Here is a 26,426-nt window from a genome sequence, read left to right as displayed (position 1 = left end):
AGTCCACGATCAGCTCCTTTGTCTTGCTCACATTGAGGGAAAGGTTGTTATCCTGGCACCACACTGCCAGTTCTCTGACCTCCCTATAGGCCGTCCCATCGTTGTCGGTGATCAGGCCTACCACTGTTGTGTCGTCAGCAAACTTAATGATGGTGTTGGAGTCGTACTTGGCCACGCAGTCGTGAGTGAACAGGGAATACAGGAGGGGACACACTCCTGAGGGGCCCCTGTGTTAAGGATCAGTGTGGCAGACGTGTTTTTGCCTACTCTTGCCACCTAGGGAGGCCCGTCAGGAAGTCCAGGGTCCAATTGCAAAGGAAGGTGTTTAGTTCCAGAGTCCTTATCTTAGTGATGAGCTTCGTGGGCACTATGATGTTGCACACTGAGCTGTAGTCAATGAACAGCATTCTCACGTAAGTGTTCCTTTTGTCCAGGTGAGAAAGGGCAGTGTGGAGTGCCATTGAGTATTCATAAGTATTCAGACTCGAAATTGAGCTCATGTGCATCCTGTTTCCATTGATCATCCTTGAGATGTTTCTACAACTTGATTGGAGTCCATCTGTGGTAAATTCAATTGATTGGACCTGATTTGGAAAGGCACACACCTGACTATATAAGGTCTCACAGTTGACAGTGCAGGTCAGAGAAAAAGCCAAGCCTCGAGGTCGAAGGAATTGTCCTTAGAGCTTTGAAACAGGATTGTGTTTGTGGCACAGATCTGTTGAAGGGAACCAAAACATTTCTGCAGCATTGAAGTTCCCCAAGAACACAGTGGCCTCCATCATGGGAGAAGTTTGGAACCACCAATACTTCCTAGAGCTGGCTGCCCGGCCAAACAGCAATCGGGGGAGAAGGGCCTTTGTCAGGGAGGTGACCAAGAATACGATGGTCACTCTGAAAGAACTCCTGAGTTCTTCTGTGGAGATGGGAGAACCTTCCAGAAGGACAACCAGCTCTGAAACACTCCACCAATCAGGCTTTTATGGTAGAGTGGCCAGACAGATGCCACTCCTCAGTAAAAGGCATATGACAGCCCTCTTGGAGTTTGTAAAAAAGGCACCTAAAGACTCTCAGACCATGAGAAACAAGATTCTCTGGTCTGATGAAACCAAGGTTGAACTCCTCGGCCTAAATGCCAAGCGTTACATCACGTCTGGAGGAAACCTGGCACCATCCCTACAGTGATGCGCGGTGGCACCATCCCTACGGTGATGTGTGGTGGCACCATCCCTACAGTGATGCGCGGTGGCACCATCCCTACGGTGATGTGCGGTGGCACCATCCCTACGGTGATGTGTGGTGGCACCATCCCTACGGTGATGTGCACCATCCCTACGGTGGCACCATCCCTACGGTGAAACGCGGTGGCACCATCCCTTCAGTGAAGCGTGGTGGCAGCATCATCCCGTGGGGCTATTTTTCAGCGGCAGGGACTGGGAGACTAGTCAGGATCGAGGGAAAGATGAACAGAGCAAAGTACAAAGAGATCCTTGATGAATTCCTGCTCCAGAGCACTCAGGACCTTCCAACAGGACAATGACCCTACGCACACAGCCAAGACAATACAGGAGTGGCTTCGGGACAAGTCTCTGAATGTCCTTGAGTGGCCCAGCCAGAGCCTGGAATTTAACCTGATCGAACATCTCTGGAGAGACCTGAAAATAGCTGCTTGAGAGGATCTACAAAGAAAAATGAGAGAAACTCCCCAACCTTGTAGCGTCATACCCAAGAAGACTCGAGGCTGTAACCGCAGCCAAAGGTGCTTCAGCAAAGTACTGAGTAAAGGGTCTGGATACTTATGTACATGTGATATTTCAGTTTTTAAACCTGTTTTTACTTTCATTATGGGGTATTGTATGTAAATGTAATACATTTTAGAATAAGGATGTAACGTAACAATGTGGAAAAAGTCAAGGGATCTGAATACTGAATGCACTATGTTTTAATTGAAATCTACGGCTTGCATCTTATCCGCTCATTCTTCCCTCGTCATAGTTTGTACATCTCAATTGTTTATATTGCTTATATAGGTCTATCTTATTAATCATTTTAGGCAGTGTTGGAATTATTTAATTGTTTTGCTTACTTTGTGTATTATAATTCGCTCATGTGCTTTTCTCCTCGAGGAGCGGATACTATATGTTGTTGGGCCTGTAACCATGTTTGCCAGTGACAGTCTCTTCCCATTCAACAAAGTTCAGTAATGACCCAAGTAATTACAGTTGACATTGCTAGGGTTGTTTTTATTTGCGCAGTGCGTTGGTATATTGTCTATAAAAGTGGGTCAACGTGATTGTATTTTCCTTCCTTTTAAGGCCTAATAAAATACTTAATTTTAGTCTTCAATGTTTTTGTATGGTTCAGAAGTCCACAATCATGGTGGCATTCGCCATTGAAGGAAAATTGCGGTTCTTATCAACTTGCACAAATTCACATAAAGGAACTTAAACGTTAGCTTTTTTACATGGCACATATTGCACTTTTGTTTTCTTCTCCAACACTTTGTTTTTTCATTATTTAAACCAAATTGAACATGTTTCATTATTTGAGGCTACATAGATTTTATTGATGTATTATATTAAGTTAAATAAGTGTTCATTCAGTATTGTTATTGTCATTCTTACAAATATATATAAAAATCGGCCGATTTAAATCAGTATGGGGTTTTTTTGGTCCTCCAATAATCGGTCGACCTCTAGTTTTGGGCGGTAAATCTCGGTAACCAGGTTCCCGCCATTCAATCCTAACGCACGTCATGCTCCAGTCATTTTAGGCATGGAAATGTATTACTTACACAGGCCGAGTGTCTGCAGATTATCGCTCCTCCCTTGTAGTTGATTGATGAATTAACGTCACTAATTTGTACGGATCTTGCCTCACCTGGTTGTCTAGGTCTTATTTGAAAGGAAAAACCAAAAACCCGCAGACACTAGGCCCTCCATGGATTACAGTAGAAAAGACTGTTCATCGTTTTAGTAATAAGGTTCAGTGTGAGACAGTGTATATATAATCTACAGAGTCACAGAATCCAGACATTATTCAATAATAGTCTAAAATGGATTTAAGTCAACTAAATGTATTGAACTTAGTTTATCATAAGACACAAACTAAATGCAATAGTTATTTGTATTTTCCTGCAACTTTCTGAAACGGTGAAGGAATGCCCCTGTGTGTGGTGCACGTGTATGTCTACACTGTGTAGCTGTTAGCGATGATGCTAATGATAACCTTCTCCATTTAAATGTTAACTACAAAGTAACCTTTGCCTACCTGGTATATCATAATTATTTGCATCAATCCAGTGGCCAATTGATTTCCAAACTCTGAAATCACATGACTGCTACAGAAACATTTCTAACCAAACAGTCTCTTGCTGGTGGCACTTACATTAAAGGGATACTACTTCCAAAAATATAATTGTATTATATTTTTGCCAGACCAGTGGTCTCTGGAATTCTTGTTGACTTAAATATCCTTTTTATTTATTTTTTTAATTAAAATGGTGTGATTTTGAGACTCAACAACCTGAAAAAAAGAAGGAAAAATTGACACCTGGAAAAAGAAGACAATGGAATTTGGGATAAAACGGAGTAAGGCAGAAATAAAACTGATGGCATAGGGCCCTGTGTACAGCACCATATGTTGTCATAATCTCTGTTTGTTACGTACACTGTGCTCTTTCTCAGAGTCCTCAGACCAGAGTTCTCTGGCCACCAGCCCTCTCAGACACCGTCTGCCCCAGTCCATGAAGATTGTTCATGAGATCATGTACAAGGTGGAGGTGCTCTGTGTGCTCTGTGTGCTCTTCATAGGCCGCCAGAGGAACCAGTTGAGAGCCAGGTTTCTGGAGTTTACAACAGTTGGTTTGGAAAAATGGGTTCAATTAGTAACTGAGATTGTCAAGTTTTTCTTAGCCACTATGCTTCTGCAGTACTTGCTCTTTGGGGGTTTAGCCTGGGTATCTAGAATGCACTTTGCAACTGCTGTTGTAAAAAGGGCATTATCAAATAAATGTGATTTGATTTGTAAACGTATCGTGCCTTGTAAACAGGTTCACAAAATGCTGGCAGAGTTCAAACTGATTCCAGGACTTAACAACCTGTTTGACAAGCTGATCTGAAGAAAGCAAACATCTTCCCATGTCCTCCATGGCCAGAACCAAAACTGTGATTGCAGCCCGGTAAGAACACCCCTCCGCTCTGGGACTGGGTCAACCTTAGGCCAGGGTTAAGAGCAGGGTTAGCGCTGACTTTTCGGTGTTAGCCCCAGAAACTCGGTACCAAAATAGCCAATGTGAAAAACATCACTTTCACTTAATTTCAATATGCTTGTGATGCCTGTAATGCGTTCTGCACGTTAATTCAATTCATAATATTGAATCCTTCCATCTGAGGATAAAAAAAGAAAATACTTTCATCCATGCAATAACATTGGTTGCTATGCAGACTGGCTAATGTTTTTTCACTTGGCCAACTAAAGCTACAAACTCTACAGCTGGAACGGCAGCAAATGCTCAATTGTTTCCCCCTTGTTTTCATTGCTTTTCTATTGACATTTTAATTGCATATATCCATGATGATAATATTGTTGCATGATTTCACCTGGATCAGCAATCACAGTATTCTCTGGACAGCGATGAGATCGAATAAAAAAAAAACATTTTTAATTCCGACGTCGGACAGGCAGACAAGCATGGTTTATACAAACCATAACTGTTGGAATTCAAATGCTAGGCCAGAATCAAGAGGAAATAAATGTTATTTTTGTTCTGAGAAATGAAGGCTATTCCATGTGAAAACTTGCCAAGAAACTGAAGATCTCGTACGATGCTGTGTTCTACTCCCTTCACAGAACAGCACAAACTGGCTCTAACCAGAATTGAAAGAGTGGGAGGCCCCGGTGCACAACTGAGCGAGAGGACAAGTACATTAGAGTGTAGTTTGAGAAACAGACGCCTCACAAGTCCTCAACTGGCAGCTTCATTAAATAGTACCCGCAAAACACCAGTCTCAACGTCAACAGTGAAGAGACGACTCCGGGATGCTGGCCTTTTCTTTCAAAAACAAGGACATTTCTAAGTGACCCCAAACTTTTGAACGGTAGTGCATGTCAAACAAAAAAACAATGATTGCAAAGTTAAACAGACCATACAACTCAATGCGCAATGACTACTTTTAACAATTTCCACAGAAAATGTTAAAACACTTGAATAGTGCAGATGCAAATGACCCATCTGCACTGGAACTGCCCTCAGCCAAAACCTTATGACCCAGATCAACAGCTCTCTGGTGGACTCCAACATGCTGGTGCGCTGTATCATCCTGTCCCTGGATCGCTTTGTGAGCGGTAGGTCCATAGAAATAGGCTGAGGCCTTCTGGTTAACACACGTTTGTGGCTGCTTTATTGGTGGCTTTATGGTAGTGAAATATGGCTGCTCTTGGTCATTTCTACTCTCGGTAGTCTTAGTTACCCTCCTCTGACTCCTCCATGTTTCTCTCCCATCCCCCTCTGTGCTGTAGTTGGGGAGGTGCAGTCTGCTGTCCTACATGGCCCGCGTGGAGAACAGACAGGCCTTCCTCTTCAGGCTCGTCAACGTCATCAATGTGCAGATACTCACTCAGGCAAAAGGAGATCCTCTGCTCTGTTGACCGTTTCACTGTAATACTGATGGCATCCTGCTAGCTAATATAGACTTTAAATTCCTGTACTTGTTTCTCATATTCAGACATGTATACTTGTCTTCGTGTGCATAATTGGCTAACTGTGATCCTGCCTGTTTGATGGTGGCTGAACCTAATGTTAGGAGAATGTGAGCTGTCTGAACATCAGCCTGGTGGTGTTGATGCTGGCCAGGAGGCGGGACAAACTGGCCTTCTGTCTCAACGCCCTAAGGGAGGAGGAGTACGCTGAGAAATACCCCGGCTGCCTGCTCAACAACTTACACAACCTGCTGTGCTTCTGGCAGTGCCACTACCTCAACAAGGACAAGGACAGCACCTGTCTGGAGAACGTGAGTGTCCTCGACAATGCACACACACACACCGCTGTTACTTTTAATGCTGTCTACTCTGTATTGCTTGCTATGGTGGTACTTCTGTATTGGGTCACCTGTACATTGGACCATTCTATTTGGTTTTCAAGGGAACTTATGTCACTGTTGTATCTCTCCTATTCTCTATCAGAGTTCCTGTATATCATTTACCTACTGGAAGGAGACTGTGTCGGTTCTGTTGGACTCAGACCTGACTTCACTATGTGCCATAGCCTGCTACATCCAGGCCTACATGGATCTGGTCAAAGACTTTCTGGAAGTTTAATGCTTCTGGATGGATGGATAGAGAAGAGAGGAGAGTCAATTTCTACATTCACCTACAAACTGAACAGATCTGAGCTCTCACTCCTCCACATCCTTAGGTCTACAGAATGACCGTGTGCATCGTTTTGGGCTTGTGTGTGTGTGTTAGGTGTAGGAGTGGATACTTGTGTTGTGTGTGTGGAGCCGTGTTGGGGTGTATAACATGCCGGAATTGGAGTTTCCATGTAGCTGTGGAGGAGAAACAGTCAGCCAATCGGCAGCCCCAGAGGACTGAGGTTCCTTCAGCCTTTAACTAATAGTATGGATAGGATCTCTCCTACCCTCTGGTTAAAAAAACAAACCCCACACCCACTTCATAGTGTCACCAAAATGTACATGGTGATTACATTGGCAGATTGTACATAGTAGTTACAACTGGTACACCGTTTTGTGGCACAATTTCAGAGATTCGCAAATTGTCTAGTGTCATAGTTCTACAGTAAGGAAAGGTTATAACAATCAATTTGAGTTTGTATGCCAATGTAATGCATGTAATTACATTTTGATGTTCAGTCACACGAACATGATGTGTAAGTACACCGACTGAAAGAAATACATTACCATACCAGTAATGTCTTAGGGACAGTGAGGCCTAGATTCAATCAGATCAAGTGTTAACCAGTGATGGCTGATGTTTCTTTGGGAGGTGTAACTGTGTTGAAGCTGTCACATTGGTGCTCTTGTGATCCTTACCACAACGTCCCACTCGCTTTAATGTTCAGAACAAAAACGTGTAGGCTATATAGAAATAACGACGCTCACATTGAAAATCATTCACCAAAATTAGGATGTCTATCTGCTTAATGGAGGTGTAGATTACATTCCAGTGCTCAAACTTAAACAAGGCTGTGTGGGACTCCGTGCAGCCAATGGCAATGTCCGCTTTATCTTAATGCGACTCCGTGTAGCCAATGGCAATGTCCGCTTTATCTTAATGCGACTCCGTGTAGCCAATGGCAATGTCCGCTTTAGGTATAATGTCTGGAGCCGCTGGTGGATTTGACAGCTCTTAATGCAGTTCCACTGACCAGAAAACAACCACTGTGGATCTAATTGAATAGAGCCCTTAATAGAAGACCAATATTTCAGGGAAAAGCAATAGTTTTATTTTGTTCTAAAAAGAGGCTATTTAAAGAAATCCATCATAACATGATCCCTGTAAATGACAACGGATTTAGGACGAGGTGGACACAAGGCTCAGGACTCACCAGATGAATCAATTAGTTATGTCCAACACACACAGGAGTCCTGACTGGCATCCTTAGTAATGTTAGGAAAGGTGCTTCACTTACAGCATGAGTCTCCTAAACGTTGTGTCCGTTCTCAGGATGTGTGGGTCTGTATGTGACACTGGGCCCAACGGGTTTTTTTCTGCATAGAAAAGTCTTGGGCTGACCAAACAGTATAAATATTTTTACATTCAAGATGGTGAAATGTTTTCAGTGTAAACTTAAAACAATTAAAAAGCAGAAAGTATGTAGAAAAGAAAATGGACCTATATATATATTTTTAAATGATCTTTGAGAACTACAAAATCACAAATATAAATTAAACAGTCAATCTAAAATAAAAAGATTCTTTCATGAGCATTTTTATTATGACATGGGAGCACCACTAGCTTTAAAGACTGCAACATTGCAGGCAAGAGGGCCTCAGAAATTTCCGGTTAGCTCCGTTGCACGTCCACCACCTAAGCCCCAATTTGATCCAGAAAAACCCCTGGTCTGTCTGAGCCCTTCTCAGAGAGGGTGTTTGTTCATCTAATACACAGGTATCACCGCCACCCTCTAACTTCACTTTGTTAAGACAATGAGAAGAAAAAAAACAGAACAATTTTGAATCTGTCTTGTCTCTTTATTTAAGTGCTTTTACGCACTACATTACATGGATGTGGGTTATACAATGTATTATTGTTGACAGTGAACAGTCATGTTAAAGGACATTTTAGTATTTCAGCTTTTAACAAGGCATTGGCTTGTGTTGGTCTATCACACATTTTTGCTATTTGAACACACTAGTCAAAACACACCTAAAGGCCCAGTGCAGTCAAGTGTTTAAATATATTTCCACACTGCGATTAGAATAATACTGTGAAATTGTGATAATGTCCCTTTTAGTGTAGGAGCTGTTTGAAAAGGCCACCTGAAAATACAGCCTGTTTTGGTCGGATGAGTTTTGGCCTGCCTGGTGACATCACCAGTAGTTAATAGACCAATAAAGAGTTCCAAACCTCAGTGTCTTTCTGACCATTTCAATTGAAAACAAACACAGTAAGGATTTGATATTGAGAGAACGGCTGCGTTGGACCTTTAACACACATTGCAGTCATCTGATAGAGTTTCGTACAGGAACACTACTAGGCTTCCATTTCATTCTGCAATCTGGAAAGACAAGCAAGGTTGAAAGGGGGATACCTAGTCAGTTGTACAACTGAATGCATTCAACTGAAATGTGTCTTCCGCATTTAACCCAACCCCTCTGGAGCGCTAGCCATGGACATGAACACATTATAAAGTGAGTTTAACTAAACTGAAATCAGGGCTCACCTTGGCTGGCCCTGGGTCCCGGGTGCGCACAGTCACGCGCAGTTTGTTGACCTGAGTCTCCGCCATGTCTGCCCTCTCCTCTGCATTGTCCAGTTCATGAACCATCTTCCTGTACTTCGTGACATTACAGTTCACCTGCTCCTCCTAGTGGGGAGAGAGGGAAATGACTTAATATTACAAAATGTCAATTTATTGTTCAGTAATGGTAAGAGATTGTTGGTTCAGATGGGCTGTTGTGTGTGACTGAAGAGAACCTATAATACTCACTGCCTCCTCAGCCAGCCTCTTGTAGCTCTTGACTTTAGCCTGCAGCTTGTCAATGAGTTCCTGCATTCTCAGCAGGTTCTTCCTGTCCTCCTCAGCCTGAACAAACAGCAACAAACACTCAATAATGGACTGTCAAGGCATCTACTACCTTAATTGTCCCCAATCATCTGTTGATGCAGTGAAAGTGGTCCACAACTGCTTTTAGTCTTCTGGTTCAACTACAACATGTTGCTATGAAATGGGGGTGCTGTGTAGGTGGGCAGCAGTGGAGGTTGCTGAGGGAAGAACGGCTCATAATAATGGCTGGAGTGGAGCGTACTGGAGTGAATAGAATAGTATCCAGCACATGTTTGATAGTATTCGCTCCATTCCAGCCATTATTATGAGCCGTCCTCCCCTCAGCAGCCTCCACGGGTGGGCACTGACTGCTGTGGTTGTTTACCTGGTAGGAGAGCTCCTTGACCCTCCTCTCATATTTGCGTACTCCCTTCTGAAACTCTTCACTCTTCTTCTGCTCACACAACAGCTCACTCTCCAGATCCCTCATCTGTGGGTCACAGAGGTCGGTCAGTTAGCCATTCATTGATGTTGTGCTGTGTGAAATCCAATACTCCAATATACATTTTATTAAATGTTTAAGGGATTCACTTTTTTGAAAAGTGAGGCAAGCGAACCCCCCCAAAAGGTAGACCTTGTTAAAATACTATAGAAGCCTTGCAACCTAATCATGAGATTTTAGCCTCTTGGGAAGGCTGGAAGATGCATAGAAGATGCATAGTTCAGCCATAATCAAAGATTAAGTTGTGCATCTTTCTGCTGGAAGCATGAGGACATTATTTCTGCTCTAATTGTGCAATTTTTCAGTAAAAGGTTTACAATTTCAGAAGTGAAGACATTTAATTCAATTTGCATGGTCTTATTCATTTTAATGTGAACCTCACCCTGATCTCCAGCTTCTGGATCTGTTTCTTCCCTCCTTTGAGGGCGATCTGCTCTGCCTCATCCAGCCGGAGCTGCAGGTCCTTGATGGTCTGCTCCATATTCTTCTTCATCCTCTCCAGGTGAGAGCTGGTGTCCTGCTCCTTCTTCAGCTCCTCTGCCATCATGGCCGCCTGGACAGGAGATGAGGGGAAATATCACAACCATAGTTTCAAAATGGACTGGTTGCCCCATCACACAATTAAAGCATTGAATATTGTGAGATCAGGGGGTCACTGTCTAGGTAACTCACATCTGTGATGGCCTTCTTGGCTTTTTCCTCTGCATTACGGCACTCCTGTCTTGCCTCATCCACCTCCCCAGCCAGCATGGACAGGTCACTCTCTATTTTGTTCTTATGGTTGATCAGGCTTGTGTTCTGTTCAAGCAGAATAAAATACTAGGGTTTCTATGTGGCTAAGATATATCCAACAATCCTGTAACAATGTACATCCTTCAAACCTTTCATCCTCTCATCCATCCCATGTCAGGCCCTAACCAGCCAGTTCCCTAGGGCGTCTCCTACCTGGGCATGCAGCAGGTTGACTCTCTCAGTGGCCTCCAGCAGTTCATGTTCGGCCATCTTGCGTCCGCGGTCAGTCTGCTCCACCACAGTGCATAGCTCCTGCACCTCGGCCACCAGCAGGTTGTTCCTGCGCTCCGTCAGGCCCCACTGCTCCTTCAGCTCCTCATTCTGGTGGATGCGGCCGTCCAGCTCCAACTGCAGGACCTGCAGACCCAATCAGACAACAGTGGTTAATGGTCACTGAACAAATGGTTTATTAATAATGATTCAGAATTCTTGCCTACTTAACACATTTCTTCTTTAGTTTTTTGCTAAAAAAGTAATGTGTAGTTCCAGTAGTTAGCTACACAGCTACATGGCAAAAAACAAACTACTGAAAACACTACCTAGATTTGAGTTCAACTACCAGTGGTGTAAAGTACTTAATTGAAAATACTTTAAAGTACTACTTAAGTAGTTGTTTGGGGGTCTGTACTATTTATATTTTTTACAACTTTTACTCCCATACGTATATGTTGGGATATGTACTTTTTACTCCCATACAGTTTTCCCTGACACCCAAAAGTACTTGTTACATTTCAAATGCTCAGGCAGGACAGCCATGTTGTTCAATTCACGCACCTATCCATATAACGTTCTGTCATCCCTACTGCCTTTGTTCGTATGGGTTACGTTCAGATGAGTCCCGTGACATTTGTGGGAATCGTAGAGCAAAATGGAGAACACCATGGTGTTTGTGAGAGTCTTCCCTGACCAGAGGGAGTTCGGACACTACAGACGTTTTTGTGAGAAGACCATTTTTTGGGATTTCTCACGGTCTGACAAACACCGCTGTAGCTCGGCCACCTTGCACCGAAAATGTGGAAGGATTACGTAGGAGGATGTGGTAGATTGAGACGCAGCCCATCCAAAAAAGTGATATCTCCAGTTTAAACTGATAGATATTTATGGGGATTTCTTTATTATGTTACTTAGATTGAGACATGGGTGCATCAATAGACTTAAGGATTAAAAGAAGATACTTTTAGACTTTTACTCAAGTCTTATTTTACTGGGTGACCTTCACATGAGTCCATTTCTATTAGGGTATCTTTACTGTTACTTAAGTATGACAATTGAGTCCTTTTCCACCACTGTCATCTTCCACCAAGCTACTGCAGAATGTAGTTAAATTACTAGCTGAACTACTCCAACACTTGTTGTCTCACCTATTTTAAGATGAATGCATTAATTGTAAGTCACTCTGGATAAGAGCATTTGATGTCTAAAATGTTAAATATCTACCCTAAGTATGAGTTGTGTTTCCTTACACATGTTGTTTGTGTGAAAAATCTATGACAATGTTGATCATTTAAAAGCATGAATTGTGTTAGTTCTCCACTGGCCTTAATCTGGCCCTGCAGGTGGTGCAGTAGTCTCTGGGACTCTGCAGCATGGCGGTTGGCATGGTTCAACTGGATCTCCATCTCGTTCATGTCTCCCTCCATCTTCTTCTTCAGCCGCACTGCCTCGTTCCTGGACCTTGCCTCGGTCTCCAGGGTTGTCTGCAGGGACTCCAGGGAGCGCTGGTGGTTCCAGCTGCAGGGAAAGTGACAAATAGGCTGTTTAGAGAGAGGAGCCTAAAACACCATCATGAATAATGACAAATCTGTGCTGCTTTTAAAAGCATACTGGAAAACTATCATGGATCACGAGTCCTTACCGGAGGCTGTCAATTTCCTCCTCCTTTCTGGCTATCTTCCTGTCGACCTCAGTCTTGAACTGGTTCAGCTCCAGTTGGACACGTAGGGTCTTGCTCTCCTCATGCTCAAGGGTGCCCTGCCTCGGAGCAATAGAACTGTGTCACATTTAGCGGAGTTACAGGGTCACACCAACCTTACACCCCTGTCAGATCACTCCTCTCAGGTTTCCACTGGTCTCGCTGTACCCTTGTGGTAAGAATAGACACTTTCCAACCACAGTTCTGTGTGCTCACCTCAGCTTCCTCCAGAGCAGCCTTGATGTCACTCTTCTCGACATCCAGAACCTTCTTCATCCTCTGCAGCTCGTGGATGGTCTTCCCACCCTGGGTGATCTGGTCAGCTAGGTCAGCTATCTCCTCTGGGGAAACAAATAACACTATGGGTTAGATAGACAGGCCTTTGTGTTCACTCTTGTGACGTTTATTAGCATTGTCTTCAAACAGGTGGCGTCACTCCTACAACCCCGCTCGTCCCTCAAACGACAAGGGTTTACTGGTATTATTTAGAGCAGTGTTTACCTTGCAGGTTCTTGCTTTCCCGTTTGAGTGTCTCCAGGTGGTCTATGGCCTCCTCGTAGGAGTTCTTCAACTTGAAGAGTTCAGTGCTCAGGCTGCGAGACTCCTTCTGAGAGCTCTCCAGCTCCGACTGGCATTCCTCATACTTCTGCCTCCACTCTGACAGCACCTGCAACATTTTACATTGTCAGTACTCATGTTTAGGACTTAACAAGGGTTGTCATGCAAATGTGAAAATCCTTCTTTTGACAACTTACTAACTACTAATGCCTATGGGCTCACTGCTTACCTTGTCAAAGTTGCGTTGTCTCTTGTCCAGGGCAAGGGCAGCAGCATTGGAGCGCTCCAGGTCCACCATCAGGTCTTCGATTTCGGTCTGCAGACGGTGCTTGGTTTTCTCCAGAGAGGAGCATTTAGCATGAGATGTCTCCATTGCCTCTTCAGTGTTCTGCAGACGCACCGCCAGCTTCTTTCTTTAAGGTCACAGTCAGGGGTTAACATGAAAGTTTATCAGAAGAGCATTAAGCCAGTATTGTTCAAAAGCTTTTTTCACGCTAATTTATGTCGACAAACAGATCATTTGAGAGCATCAGACTTACTTTGTTTCCTCCAGCTCCTCAGTCCTCTGGATGGCATCGATCTCATACTTGGTCCTCCACTGAGCCACCTCAGCATTGGCCTTGACTAGGGCCTGCTGCAGCTCAGATTTGGCCTCCTGCTCCTGCTCATACTGCTCCCTAAGCAGGTCACAGTCATGTCTGGAGGACTGGAGGGCATGGGCCAGGGCATTCTTAGCCTGGGACAGACAAGGAAGAAATCACATCATTCATATTCTTGTTATGAGGTCTGACAGGAAAAAGCCTTTAATATTTTTACATATCAGGTTGATAACTTAATGTTTGACTTAAGTGTGACCTCTGACCTTGTTCTCCTCCTCCAGCTGTTTTTTAAGTTCCTCAGTGTTCTGGCTGAAGGAGATCTTGGTGCGCTGCAGCTGACTGACCATAGCCTCCCGCTCCTCCAGCCTACGACTGTACTCAGCTACACACACAGAGAGAGAGAGAGACAAAGAGAGATACATTTGGTGAGTTTCCCAAGGTCGGTTGACCTTCTGCCATGCCGTGCTGTGGCCCGTGTGACCCTTACAGCTCTCAGTGACAGCGCAGGCTCTCTGGTTGCTGATGTCAGTCAGTTGTCTCTGGAGCTCCTCTACTTTGGCCCGGGCCTCATTCATCTGATCCTCATACAGATGACACATCTTCTCTGTGGTATCCTGTTATCAAGCAAAACTCTGCCTTAGCATACATGACATAAAACTCAGTATTTTCTAACTTGTCATACTGTTGCAATTCAGACCATCCCAACTAGCCTTGTGTCTGGGACACTGAGGAGACCGCCACATCTCAGTGACCAGGCGAACCCTCTCACCCCCTCACCTTGGACTTGGAGAGGCGCTCCAGGTTAGAAGCCAGGTCCTCTGCTTCCACCCTGTACTCCGCCTTCTCCTTCTCCAGCTTCTGTTTGACGCGCTGTAGCATATCAATCTGCCCGCCCAGCTCTGCCACGCTGTCAGCGTGCTTCCTCCTCAAGGCGGCCGCTGTGGCCTCGTGGTGAAGCCCCGCCTCCTCCAAGTCTCTCCGCATCTTCAGGAAGTCCTGCTCGCGCTTCTTGTTCATGGCGATCTGGGCGGCCGAGGCCCCGCCTGCCTCCTCCAGCCTCTCGCTCAGTTCCTCCAGCTCCCGGGACACGTCGCCACGCTGCTTTTCTGCCTTGGTCCTCCACAGCCTCTCCGCCTCCAACTCCTCCTCCACTTCCTCGATACGAGTCTGAGGGAGAGGCAGGGGAACATTTACATGAGCAATTTAGTAACATACCTTATCCTCCAATGGAGATGTCTTTATAAGTGCTAAATGTCCTTTTATCTTCTGTACTTTGTTGTTTTTGATTATGCATAGATGTACATAGATGTGATGCATTATAGATGACTCCAAAGGAAATACCACGTTTAACTATGACCGCATTTAGTGTTGAAAAACTGGTGGTCTACAATGTAGCTTTTAAAATCTTTTTTGTTTGTTGGTATGGTCAACTATTGTATCATTGTGGAGTGATGCTTTAATACATTTTTCTAACTAACTTTACAAAAGAAGAGAATACAGAGGCAGATAGACATACTTGCAATTCCTTTATTTTCTTTTGGAGTTGAATGACTAGGGCTTGCTCATCTTCTACCTTCGAACTGAACTGACTCATTTCAAAGTCTCTTCTGTACAGGGGGAGATGATGATGATGAGGAGTCAGAGGAATAGACGGTACAACAAAATATTTAACATAGATAAACATTTCACTGTAAAATGCTAATAAGTGATTCATTTGCACACTAATTGACAGTCAGTAAGTAGTTTATTTATACTTGGTCCGTTAACAAGGATTTCACAGACCACTTATAAAGGCCTTATTAACTAACAGATTGAAGAGATGATTCTCACTTCTTGAGTTTCTCCTCCAGCTGCTGCTTGTCATTCTCCAGGTCCATGACAGACTCCACGGACAGCTTCAGATCCCCCTCCAGCTTACGCTTGATCCGCTCCAGATCCATACGCACCTCCTTCTCCTGCTCCAAGGAACCTTCCAACTTGGGGGGGTTACATCAGTATAAGATATCTCATATCGCTGTGTGCTTAACTAAGGAGGTAGTTAGGTTACTGTTCGAGGTGAACGTGTGTATTTTTCATGCCCCTTTACTCACATCGTCCACTTGCTGCTCCAGCTTGATCTTGGCCTTGCTCAGCACGTTGACCTTGTCCTCCTCGACCTGCAGGTCAGTCAGGGCCTGCTGGTGGGCCTCCTGCAGAGCCTTCTTCTCCTTGGTCAGGCTCAGGATGGTCTCGTCCAGAACACCAATTTCCTCCATCAGGTTCTTCACCTGAGGAAAGACAGGGGGATCAAACAATGTGCAACAAATAACATATCAGAACAAAAGGAAGGAAATATACCAGCAATGTGAGAAATCATCTCTGAAATATAATATACACGGTACAGTAAATTGACTGCCCAGGTAAAACCAAGAGGTTTACAGGAATGCTGAATAATGTCTCTGCAAGCAGTGAGCCACCATTCCTCTGCTCACCTTGTTCTCCGTGCCATGTCTCTCCTTCTCCACCTTGGCCAGGGTGATCTCCAGGTCGTCGATATCCTTCTTCAGCTCTGCACACTCATCCTCCAGCTTGCGTTTCTTGGCAGTCAGGCTGGCGTTTATCTCCTCCTCGTCTTCCAGTCTCTCCATCAGCTCTTTGATCTTGGCCTCCAGCTGCAGCTTGGCCTTGATCAGCAGGTCACAGCGGTCTTCTGCATCCGCCAGGTTGTCCTGCTCCTGAGGTCAGGGGTGACACAGAGACTTCCTGTTTAGTACTTCCCCTTAGCATCTCTTATCTTGATTTATTGCCTAATCGTCTCTGGTCGATTCTTATTAAGTCTACATTAAGCTTGTCTCATCATATTGTCTTCATCTTTACTAATCCTGTCTCATCAATCCTCATCTTAATGTTATTCCGTTGTACAGTGTGTTCTCTGATCTCATCTGTAAACACTCACTGCCTGCAGCTGCAGGGCCAGGTCGTTCTTCTCCTGGATCAGGGCCACCTGTCTCTCCTCCACCTCCTTGCGCTTGGTCTCTGACTTGCCAAACACCTCCTTCAGCTTGGCAAACTCCTCCTTGAGGGCGGCCAGCTCCTTCTCGGCCGTGGCACTCCTCAGGAGAGGCCGGAGCTTGAAGAACAGCATCATCCATGGCCAGTTCTTCACCGCTGCAAAAGCACGGATGTTCCACTGGATCACCTCTATAGCCTCTCTGTGGAGGTAGAGGGGGAAGGCATTCAGGGTTACACAGGTGAATGAGGTGAATGATTTGTGTGCACTAAGGTGATGAAGTAAGTTGTATTTTCCGAATGACCTTTGAGACTGAACGGGAAAGGGACAATACTTCAACATATGCCTGATTTGATTAGGGATCGAGAAGTGAGAGGATAACACATTTAAAGTGTGTATTAGTAGAGCTTTTTGGAAATGGGCTGTGAAGCAGTAGACCATAAAGGTAGCTAGAATTCTTTGTCCTATGGCTTTCCACCCTTACACTTGTGTCCAATGAACTGGTCATGTTGGTGGACTGGTGACGTGGTCCAGATTCCTCCCTTCCTCCTGTTCTAAATTAGATCTGTGTGTGCCCTGCTTACCAAATATGGCCCAGCGAGCACTGGTCATTGGATCATTTGCTTTACAATAGCGGGTGCTATGACACAGCAAGCATTCCATACGGGGAAATAAATCAATAGTGAATCCCAGGAAAAGCAAGCCAGAGACTCACTGTGGGCCAGACAAAGGTCAGGTAGAGGTCCTTTATTATATGAAACTCCAGCCCTCTGTGAAACCGAAGACTTAATCCCTTATCACCTGACCAGTTATTCCAGCTATGTGGGGGCTCTAAACTCCAGGCTCCATGGACAAAAGGGGGCCGGGGGAGAATGCGTTATTATTAATACGAGGCTGGGCTGGAGGACATGACAGCTGCTGTTACTGATCTTTAAGGGCCATGTGTCAACCCCTCCTGTTTTTGTAAGCACCATTTGCACCCGGAGGTTATAACGGGCTATTTCCACAAGGACCACACACACACACACACACACACACACACACACACACACACACACACACACACACACACACACACACACACACACACACACACACACACACACACACACACACACACACACACACACACACACACACACACACACACACACACACACACACACACACACACACACACACACACACACACACACACACACACACACACACACACACACACACACACACACACACACACACACACACACACACACACACACACACACACACACACACACACACACACACACACACACACACACACACACACACACACACACACACACACACACACACACACACACACACACACACACACACACACACACACACACACACACACACACACACACACACACACACACACACACACACACACACACACACACACACACACACACACACACACACACACACACACACACACACACACACACACACACACACACACACACACAATGTAAAGCAAGCAAGTGCTGACACACGCTCGCCACACTCCACGCATGCCATGTACATACCGACAAACCTGAGGGCAAATACACGCACTAACCCACACAAAACACTACTAAATAACCTTGTCAATAAAAATGTTTTGGGTTGGGCCTGAAAACTCAAGACACGGCAGTCCCAGTGGAACCGTCTGACCTGTGTTTACCTACCTCTTGTCCATCATCTTGCGTCTCTCCATCCTCATGAGTTTGCCCCGCAGCATAGCCTGCAGCATGGTAAGGATCTCCGATAGCCTTTCATCCCTCATGTCTTCCAGCAGGCCCAGCAGCCCTGCCTTGAAAAACACCTGAGGACACCCAGACCATACTGTCAGTTATAGTGGATCTCTCTAAGTCTGCCCCAATACACATGAACATACTGTCTGTTTCTGTCAGCAACCGATGAGGAGTGGCCATACTATAAGTTTCAGCCCCAACACAAGGCGCACCTGGAGATGAGAGCTCAAAACACAAGGGTATCTCTCAGCAGCAAACTCATCCAGGTGCACTAGTGCCAGTCATACAGTATCCACCTTGGTGATTCCAAACTTGTACTGGGTGTGGTCTATGTCCAGGGAGCCCAGCAGCTTCTCCACAGCCTTCCTGCTGTCCACAAAGGAGTCCTCTGGGATCACCACGGGGTTCAGGATACGATAGCTGCACAGGACAGAACACACAGCAGGGAAGACAAAGAAAGTCATTTATTCTGCACATTATTGCCATCTTGATAACGAGACGGTCCACACGTGTTTTGCTGCGTTCACAATGGCAGTCCAATTCTGATATTGTTTTTCTCCACAAATTGGTCTTTTGACCAATCACATCAGATCTTTTTCAGAGCTGATCTGATTTGTCAAAAAAAACAATTAGTTACAAAAAGATCAGAATTAGGCTTCCTGTCTAAATACAGCCTTTGTGTCTCTGTATGTTAAAGTTCAACATTGTCCAGAGAGGTGCTGTGCCCACCGCTGTTTGAACTCTGCATACAGGATCCGGTTAGGGAAGCCCTTCCTGCAGATACGGATTCCCTCCAGTACTCCGTTACACCGCAACTGGTGGAGGACCTGGAATGGGTCCAAGCCCCCTGGGATAAAGAGGACAGAAAGAATCAATCTTGCAGCACTGAGACACCTAGTAGCAGAGATGGAGCCAACGGTGACAAGGTGAAGTCAGTTGTATTACAGCTTTAGATATGTCACCATTACCTGGAGTCTTTGACTCATTGGGGATAATGCATCGCACAAAGTGAGGCTGGGTGCTGCGCAGGTTGGCCATCAGTTTGTTCAGATTTTCCTGCAAATGGGCAGATTAGCAGGAAGTGGATATGATTTATAATTCAATCAGCAAGTAAAAGTGTCTTAGTTGATAAATCCCACAAATCCTTTTGATCCAATCCTGTACCTCACCTAAAACAACAATGTGTTGAGGGAACATTACATTAAGGAAGTGAGGGTGCTCTTCTCCAAGGTGTGTCTTACCTCATCCTCGTTCTCAGTCAGAGGCATGAAAGAGTGGAGGTAGCACAGACTTAAAGTGATGTTCATGAGTTGAGTTACCTAAACATCACTGCAAGTCTTAACTACTTCCCTCTCAACTCAGGCACGTCACCGTGACATCAGGAAAACAACAGAGCACATTTAAATACTTCCCTTCTTCTGATCTTTACTAAACAATACGACACTTAGACACACTCTTGTAATGCCTGCCTGTCTCTACCTCCCTCTTACACACCTTGTGAAGCTGTGACACAGTCTGGAAGGAGACCCCTTTCTTCCTCTTTCCTCTGGCCTCGGTCTTTGGATCAGCAGCTGGAAGATCAAACCGTGGATCACCAGGACTTCATTTCCCCATTTACTGTAGTTTCACTTTCAAATATGTAAGGGTATAAAGTTGAAAAAAATACCTGCATCACTACTGATGAAGTTCTCAAAGAGGCTTGCCAACAGTTTATTAGATGACTTTTGGAAGCAGGTGACTATTGTCTCATTTAAGGGATCTTTATTTTTGTCCAGCCATCCACTGATGTTGTATGGTACCTGGAGAGGGGCAGAGAGAGTGGGAGGGTCAACGATGACATCCAATAGATTTGAATAAAAGTAAATGTCTCAAATGAACCGTGGGTAGAAACACACCCACGGTTCACACCCACACACGGAAACACACCCACACACAACAGCACAGACTGGAAGACTTACCACTCCTGCATAGTGCACCAGCTCAAAGTGGGTCTCATATTTGCGTTTCTTGTCAAGCCGCGGCTTGAGGAAGTTGGGAGACTTGCCCACGTGGTTGTCATACAGCTTGGTCTTAAAGCTCACATCAGTGGCCTTTGGAAACATGCATTCTTCCTCCAGGATGGACAGTATGCCCATGGACTGCAGGAAACACACAAACAGTATAGCATCACACACACATACAACCCCCCCCAACATCGGCAGTTCCCTCAGCTCTAGCCCCTTATTTGAATGGCTGAGACAAGAGACACATACCTTCTCTATGAGGTTGATACAGGCTTGTAGATCCAGGCCAAAGTCTATAAAGGTCCAGTCAATACCCTCCCTCTTATACTCCTCCTGCTCCAGGATGAACATGTGGTGGTTGAAATACTGTTGCAGTTTCTCATTGGTAAAGTTGATACACAGCTGCTCAAAGTTGTTGAACTTGTGCAGAGAACAGAGAGATGGGGAAGGGGGGGAACGGGGGGGGGGTAGAAAAGAAGGATAGGTTTATGAGCCAAAACAGTCTGGAGAAAGACCATATCAAATCATGCAGAGTTTGGTCAGAAGCATGCTTTATAATGTGTAGGCCTACCGCGAAGATCTCAAACCCTGCAATGTCCAGCACACCGATGAAGAACTGCCGAGGCAGTGCCGTGTAGAGGCTGTTGTTAATCCGGCCCACCATCCACTTGAACATGCGGTCGTAGGTGGATTTGGCTAGAGCACCAACTGAATAGTTCACCTACACAAAGGAAACAGATAGCTGTTACAGTATATCACAGACTCAGAAAACAATATTGGTCATGTGAATAATCTTTCCTTTAAATCCATAATACCTTCTTGTTCTACGTGTGTTTTACAGAGACAGAGAAAGAGAGCTCACCTGCTCAACAGTCTGGCCCTTAATGATGTACTCGTTCCCCACTTTGACCCGAGGGTGCAGCAGTCCTTTGATGAGGTCAGCTGAACTGATCCCCATCAGGTAGGAGGCTTTGTCAGCACCTGAAGAGCAAAGCACATACATACACACTGTATGTATTGGGTGGTGTCCTATATTGACACTGTTACGAGTAAATATATTCTATTCATGTTCCATTAAGTAAATGGAATTTGGGACTCACTTTCAGTGCCGTCAGCTTCTGCTTGCTCCTCTCTCTGAACTGTCTTGAACTTCATGTTGCCAAAGTGCATGATGGCCCCCACTATTTTATAGCAGCCATACTTCTCCTCAGGAGTAAAGCCCAGACTGTCCATAGCATGCTGAGGGAGGGGTCAGGGAGGGAGAGAGACAGAGACTAGTGAGTTAGGAGAAAACAGATAGAAACAGGATAGAGAGACACACAATAGAGATGGAAATCAACATAGCAGAGACAGGGAAAGAGCATTCGTAGAAAGAGGCAGAGCTTACATCTGTGGCCAACAGTTCCTCTTCGTCATTCATGTTCTCCACTTTTGTCACACCCTGGGAGCAGAAGTGGTAGTCGAAGGGATTGGTGGAAATCAACAAAAGGTCTGGAGGATCAACGAGAAGACATCATGTTAAAGTCATGGGACACTTGGAGAACGCTGAACTGATAAAACTATTGGGATAGATATTTTCTCATTTAATGTATCCCATTGCTAAATATGCCCTTGGCTGTGATCTTTGGTTGTGGCCTTCCAATACCTTGAAGCTCTGGTTTCTTGTGAGATAAAATCTGGTAGTAGATATGGTAGCTCCTCTCTTCAGGCTGCTGAAAGACTACTCTGGACTTCTCCAGAAGATCTACACATGGTGACAGTGCAGAGGAGGTTTGCATTGGCCTGGAGGATTACTGTTGGATGTGAAAAACTCAATTCTACATGGTGTGATGTCAGACAGCTTACATATGTCAATATCAGCAGAGGCCAGTTTCCCTGTAGGACCGAAGTGGATCCTGATGAACTTGCCCTAAGTCGAGAGAGATGAGAGAGATTCACAACACAAAACGCACATTCTTATCCATTCTACTCAGAAGAGATGTTGAGTCCATCTGTGTAGTGATAAATTATATGGCACTCACAAAACGGGAGGAGTTGTCGTTCCTCAGTGTTTTGGCATTACCAAAAGCCTCCATGGCGGGGTTAGCCGCAATGATCTGGTCCTCTAAGGTACCCTGGGGAAGCAAAAGATGTGTGATTTGATGCCAATTGCTGTAAGGATGGCAACATGATTTTAAGGAAAGCACAAGGTGATTTTTCTCACTGATTGCCATGTGAAGAGATAATGTATTAGAGGGATGGACTTCCAGATAGGAATAATGTGTAACGCGATGATGGAAGGAGGATAAAAACACATCTGAGTGGAAGTCAAAAAACAAAATAGGTTATCAACTTAGATGGTCAAATAAAAAGACAGTTGCAAAAAGTAACTGGATAAAGTAGGGCGGAAAGGATGGAATAAAAAGGGATGACAAAAAACAGGCATGTTTTGGGACGAGGAAGTCTGCAGGATCAGGGAGACAAACGGCAAAGGTAACTCTTTGTTTTGCAAACCAGGGAAAGCCAGGGGGAAAACTTTAGGCTACCTACAGGTAAAATACACACAGGTAGTTATCAAATAGTCCAAATATAACAAGCCTGTCCAAAAAAAAAAAAAAAAAAAAAGGAATGAAAGATGAAAAGGGGTTTAGGTTGAAAAAAAGGGTGGGGGAAGCTCTCTGCCTTACTCCTGTCTTGGCTGCATCACCCAGGGCTGCTACAATGGCAAAATACTGAATTACACGTTTCGTGTTGACTGTTTTGCCAGCACCGGATTCTCCGCTGGGAGTGGTAGACAAAAATGTATTTGAAAAAAATCAACATAATTATAATGAAAAATATATGTACCTCACTCTGACAAGAGTGACAAAAATGAACTGTTTCCATCAGCACAGTAAATACTGTAATGCAAGAGGTCCTTGGAAGGGGTCGAAATCTAAATAATAAGCGCCAAATAAATGCTTTGGCGGGAGTGTGAATTGTAACAATTGATTAGAATTAATACAAATTTGTAGAAAACACATTTTTCAGTTATATTACAACAAATACAGGCGTGTCAATCTAGTGGCCGTGTTAGAATAGAGCAGGGCTTTGACTTACGTGATGAGCATGGATTGATTCTCACAATCTATTAAGAGAACATATTGCCCAGAGTTAGCAGAAAAATAAGTCTTTTTAGGCATTGTGTAAGCACTGAACATATTTTATCTAAATGTAGAACATGGATTCTTAATTCCAACATGACACAGCTTCTATGTTTAGAGTCTGTATTGAGACCAAAGACTGTATTGGTTGAGACTTACTGCGCAACATATCATTGTAGGCGTTGTCAGCGATGGCGTAAATATGGGGCGGGGTCTCATTGCGCCTCTTGCCTTTGTAGGCAGCGATCACATCAGACGAATAGACGGGAAGATACTTATATGGGTTGATTGTCACACAGAACAACCCAGAGTAGGTCTGCAGAGAGAGAGAGAAAGAAAGAGATGAGACAAATTGGTTGTGTGAGAGATATAGACAAGGAGAGAGAGTTAAATAGGAAGGAAATTAAATAAATAAAAGGTCAAAGTATCGTGAAACTCAAAAACAAATAGGCCACATGTAGTGTGAGACACAGGGAGAGTCTCACTGGTTCAGAATAGCCTCAGTTTATCCTCCCCTCTATGGTGTGATGTACAGAACCGCGACTCACATAGATCATCCACATACTGTAGCGCCTGGTGAGATTGAAAAGCACAGAGGCTTCATTGAGGTTAGTCAGCATGGCCATGTCCTCAATCATGTCAAACTTCGGAGGGTTTGTCTGCTGAATGTCATCCTCTTTCACAACCAGAGTCTTTGAAATAGAGGGGGGGGGGGGACAACAACAGTGTAAGTCTACAGTCAATTCATACAGTAGGTAGGTGATAATATATCACTTAATTCAAGGGACTTGAAGCACCACTGTACCACACCATATTAAACTTTTGGTACTAACATTTCATATACATTCTATTAGGTCTGCAAATCTATTAAATGAAAAAAATATATAACAGTCCGTGCACTTCAGAACAAAGAGAAGTATATTTGGATTTAGCTACTGTATATCATGGACTTAATGAGGTCAGTTTCAACAAGTGTTGAAGAGTCAGTATTATGTTGTCACTTTCTGCCATATTAACTACAAGACAAGTGCTAAAACTATCCTTATTATGTTGTATTCAACTGCAACAACTAGGCTACCAACCCTTCCATCTTTGGTCTCCACAGTGGCTTTGTCACCATCCAGTTCTTTGACTTCCACCTCGATGTAAGCCTCCTTCTCATTCGGGATCCAGACTCGTTTAGTGCCTGAGCAAAATAATAGAAAGCTTATGGTCATTTAGAGGGGCAAAAACTTAACAAAAAAATGTGCACCATCAAAACTTGCAAAACTGTAGAAAATGGAATGGTCGGCTTCCATATGTTCTTGTTTTTTGTTGTTGTCCATAGATAGTAGTGTATGGCAAGACAAATACAATTGTTGAACTGATGTGCATTTCTGACAGTTATCCTACCATCAAAAGCCAGGGTCCTGGCGGCCAAAGCCTCCAAATTGGTGAGACGTAGGAACGAGGCTGCATCCCCGAAATCTTTACTTTCATTAAAGCGAGACATGGTGACAACTCCGCAGGAAAAAACAGCACCAACGGACCTACAATGAATAAGAGCAACAACTTAAACACATTGAAGACAAGCTCAAAACTGCCGGAGACGATTTGAATTGTAAAATGTGATTATCAATAGGCCTATTATTATAAAATGATGGTTAGTTGGTGCATCTGGTATACTAACCGTTGAACGCACTGTTAACGTCTCTTTTATTGTCCTCCCCAAGGTCAGGGTTAGCGGAGCTATGTCAGACATCCCCATGTGTCCCTTTCCTCAGCAGCCTATTGGCCCGGACCGTGTGCACGGACGGTCACGAATAGCAATCTGCATTTTTATCTCTACTCAAACCTACAGTAGGCCAGTTATTTTTAAAACGGCATTGTTTTACAGAGGATTGCGTCAATGTTTGACTTAATTCTGTCAATCATAAACTGTACATAGTCATCTCAACGTGCAGAAGATGTGCACGTTTACACTGTAATTCAATTGGAACAGCGGTGTTATTTTCTGTCCATGCCATGAAACATAATGTTTTCATTCTATTTGATCGTCTTTATCAGGAAACATAATACGATCTGACTATGGAAGAAACTTGAATCAGAATGTGCAGAAGGCCCCCCCCCCATCTGTGCAAAAACTGGTTGAGTCAAGGTTGTTTCCACGTAATTTCAACACAAACATTTAATGTGATGACATTGAATCAACGTGGAAAAAATATTTGAAGTAAGTGATCAAAGTAAGGGAATTGAGGTATTTTGTGACACCCAACGTTTCCCTACATCCAATGGCGCGCTGAAATGTGTCCGGTGGGTCAGAGAGTTTAGTGTTCCTGCAGGGTGCACAATGTAATTGGTATGAGCTTCAGAAGTTGACTGTGACTGTTGTGGCAATTAGAAAATATAGCTTGTCAAGATGTTCCATGTTACAGATTAAAGTTGACCACTAACTCATATAGTGATTGACCTGGACTACAAGTGGCATACTTTTTAAAATAATTTTTATCAAAGCTGTGCAATAAAGACAATTCATGATTATACCATTTGGTTTTCAAATAGGAATGGACAAGGCTATATGTTAGTGAAAGGGGGGGTGACTGTAATGTTGGACGTAGGCGTGTGAAAATAGATGGGGAAAAACTGAGCCAGTGGGAGATTGCAGGGTGGGGATATGTAAAGTACTACTTAAGTCGTTTTTTGGGGGTATCTGTAGCTTGACTATTTATATTTGACAACTTTTACTTTTACTTCACTACATTCCTAAAGAACATAATGTACTTTTTACTCCATACATTTTACCTGACAACCAAAAGTACTCGTTAAATTTTGAATGCTTAGCAGGACAGGAAAATTGATGAATTGACAAATTCACGCACTTATCAAGACAACACATGGTCATCCCTTCTGCCTCTAATCTGGCAGACTCAATAAACACAAATGCATATTTTGTAAATGATGTCTGAGTGTTGGAGTGT

The 26,426-nt window shown here is 44.1% G+C and overlaps 2 protein-coding genes across 4 annotated transcripts; one reads left to right on the top strand and one right to left on the bottom strand.

Annotated features, from left to right (window-relative positions):
- The first annotated feature begins 5,570 nt into the window (after positions 1–5,570).
- Positions 5,571–8,044, top strand: LOC118360576 (short transient receptor potential channel 4-associated protein-like). Its single transcript, XM_052482740.1, has 2 exons — positions 5,571–6,011; positions 6,184–8,044. Exons 1-2 carry the CDS (start codon positions 5,844–5,846, stop codon positions 6,316–6,318), a joined length of 303 nt encoding a protein of 100 aa, XP_052338700.1. The 5' UTR covers positions 5,571–5,843; the 3' UTR covers positions 6,319–8,044.
- A 162-nt stretch (positions 8,045–8,206) lies between these two features.
- Positions 8,207–25,126, bottom strand: LOC118361018 (myosin-7-like). 3 transcript variants are annotated; one of them, XM_035740710.2, is made up of 42 exons: positions 24,862–25,126; positions 24,552–24,655; positions 24,018–24,161; positions 23,629–23,785; positions 23,426–23,453; positions 23,014–23,107; positions 22,369–22,461; positions 22,193–22,256; positions 21,993–22,091; positions 21,735–21,838; positions 21,448–21,586; positions 21,210–21,328; positions 20,919–21,068; positions 20,597–20,767; positions 20,303–20,482; positions 20,011–20,143; positions 19,839–19,915; positions 19,313–19,400; positions 19,074–19,191; positions 18,641–18,764; positions 18,279–18,415; positions 16,525–16,780; positions 16,061–16,303; positions 15,680–15,856; positions 15,420–15,565; positions 15,106–15,196; positions 14,367–14,756; positions 14,077–14,203; positions 13,853–13,971; positions 13,530–13,726; positions 13,220–13,403; positions 12,934–13,099; positions 12,649–12,773; positions 12,376–12,491; positions 12,059–12,251; positions 10,674–10,877; positions 10,401–10,526; positions 10,111–10,281; positions 9,612–9,716; positions 9,170–9,265; positions 8,903–9,046; positions 8,207–8,737 (listed from the first exon to the last, which is right to left on the bottom strand). In XM_035740710.2, the coding sequence occupies exons 1-42, from the start codon at positions 24,959–24,961 to the stop codon at positions 8,726–8,728; spliced, it is 5,811 nt and encodes a 1,936-aa protein (XP_035596603.1). In that variant the 5' UTR covers positions 24,962–25,126; the 3' UTR covers positions 8,207–8,725. The 3 variants fall into 3 exon arrangements, 2 of the variants coding, with proteins under 2 accessions (XP_035596603.1, XP_035596604.1); XM_035740711.2 differs by lacking the exons at positions 23,014–23,107; positions 24,018–24,161; positions 24,552–24,655; positions 24,862–25,126 and having other exon boundaries at positions 8,210–8,737; positions 23,629–23,747; XR_004820953.2 differs by lacking the exons at positions 8,207–8,737; positions 8,903–9,046; positions 9,170–9,265; ... (2 more) ...; positions 10,401–10,526; positions 10,674–10,877 and having other exon boundaries at positions 12,218–12,251; positions 12,376–12,495.
- Positions 25,127–26,426: the final 1,300 nt, after the last annotated feature.

The sequence above is a fragment of the Oncorhynchus keta genome, chromosome 28 (genome assembly GCF_023373465.1).
Source record: "Oncorhynchus keta strain PuntledgeMale-10-30-2019 chromosome 28, Oket_V2, whole genome shotgun sequence".
Lineage (NCBI taxonomy): Eukaryota > Metazoa > Chordata > Actinopteri > Salmoniformes > Salmonidae > Oncorhynchus > Oncorhynchus keta.
The sequence above is the reverse complement of the archived record's forward strand: the minus strand, read 5'-3'. Positions and strand labels throughout refer to the sequence as shown.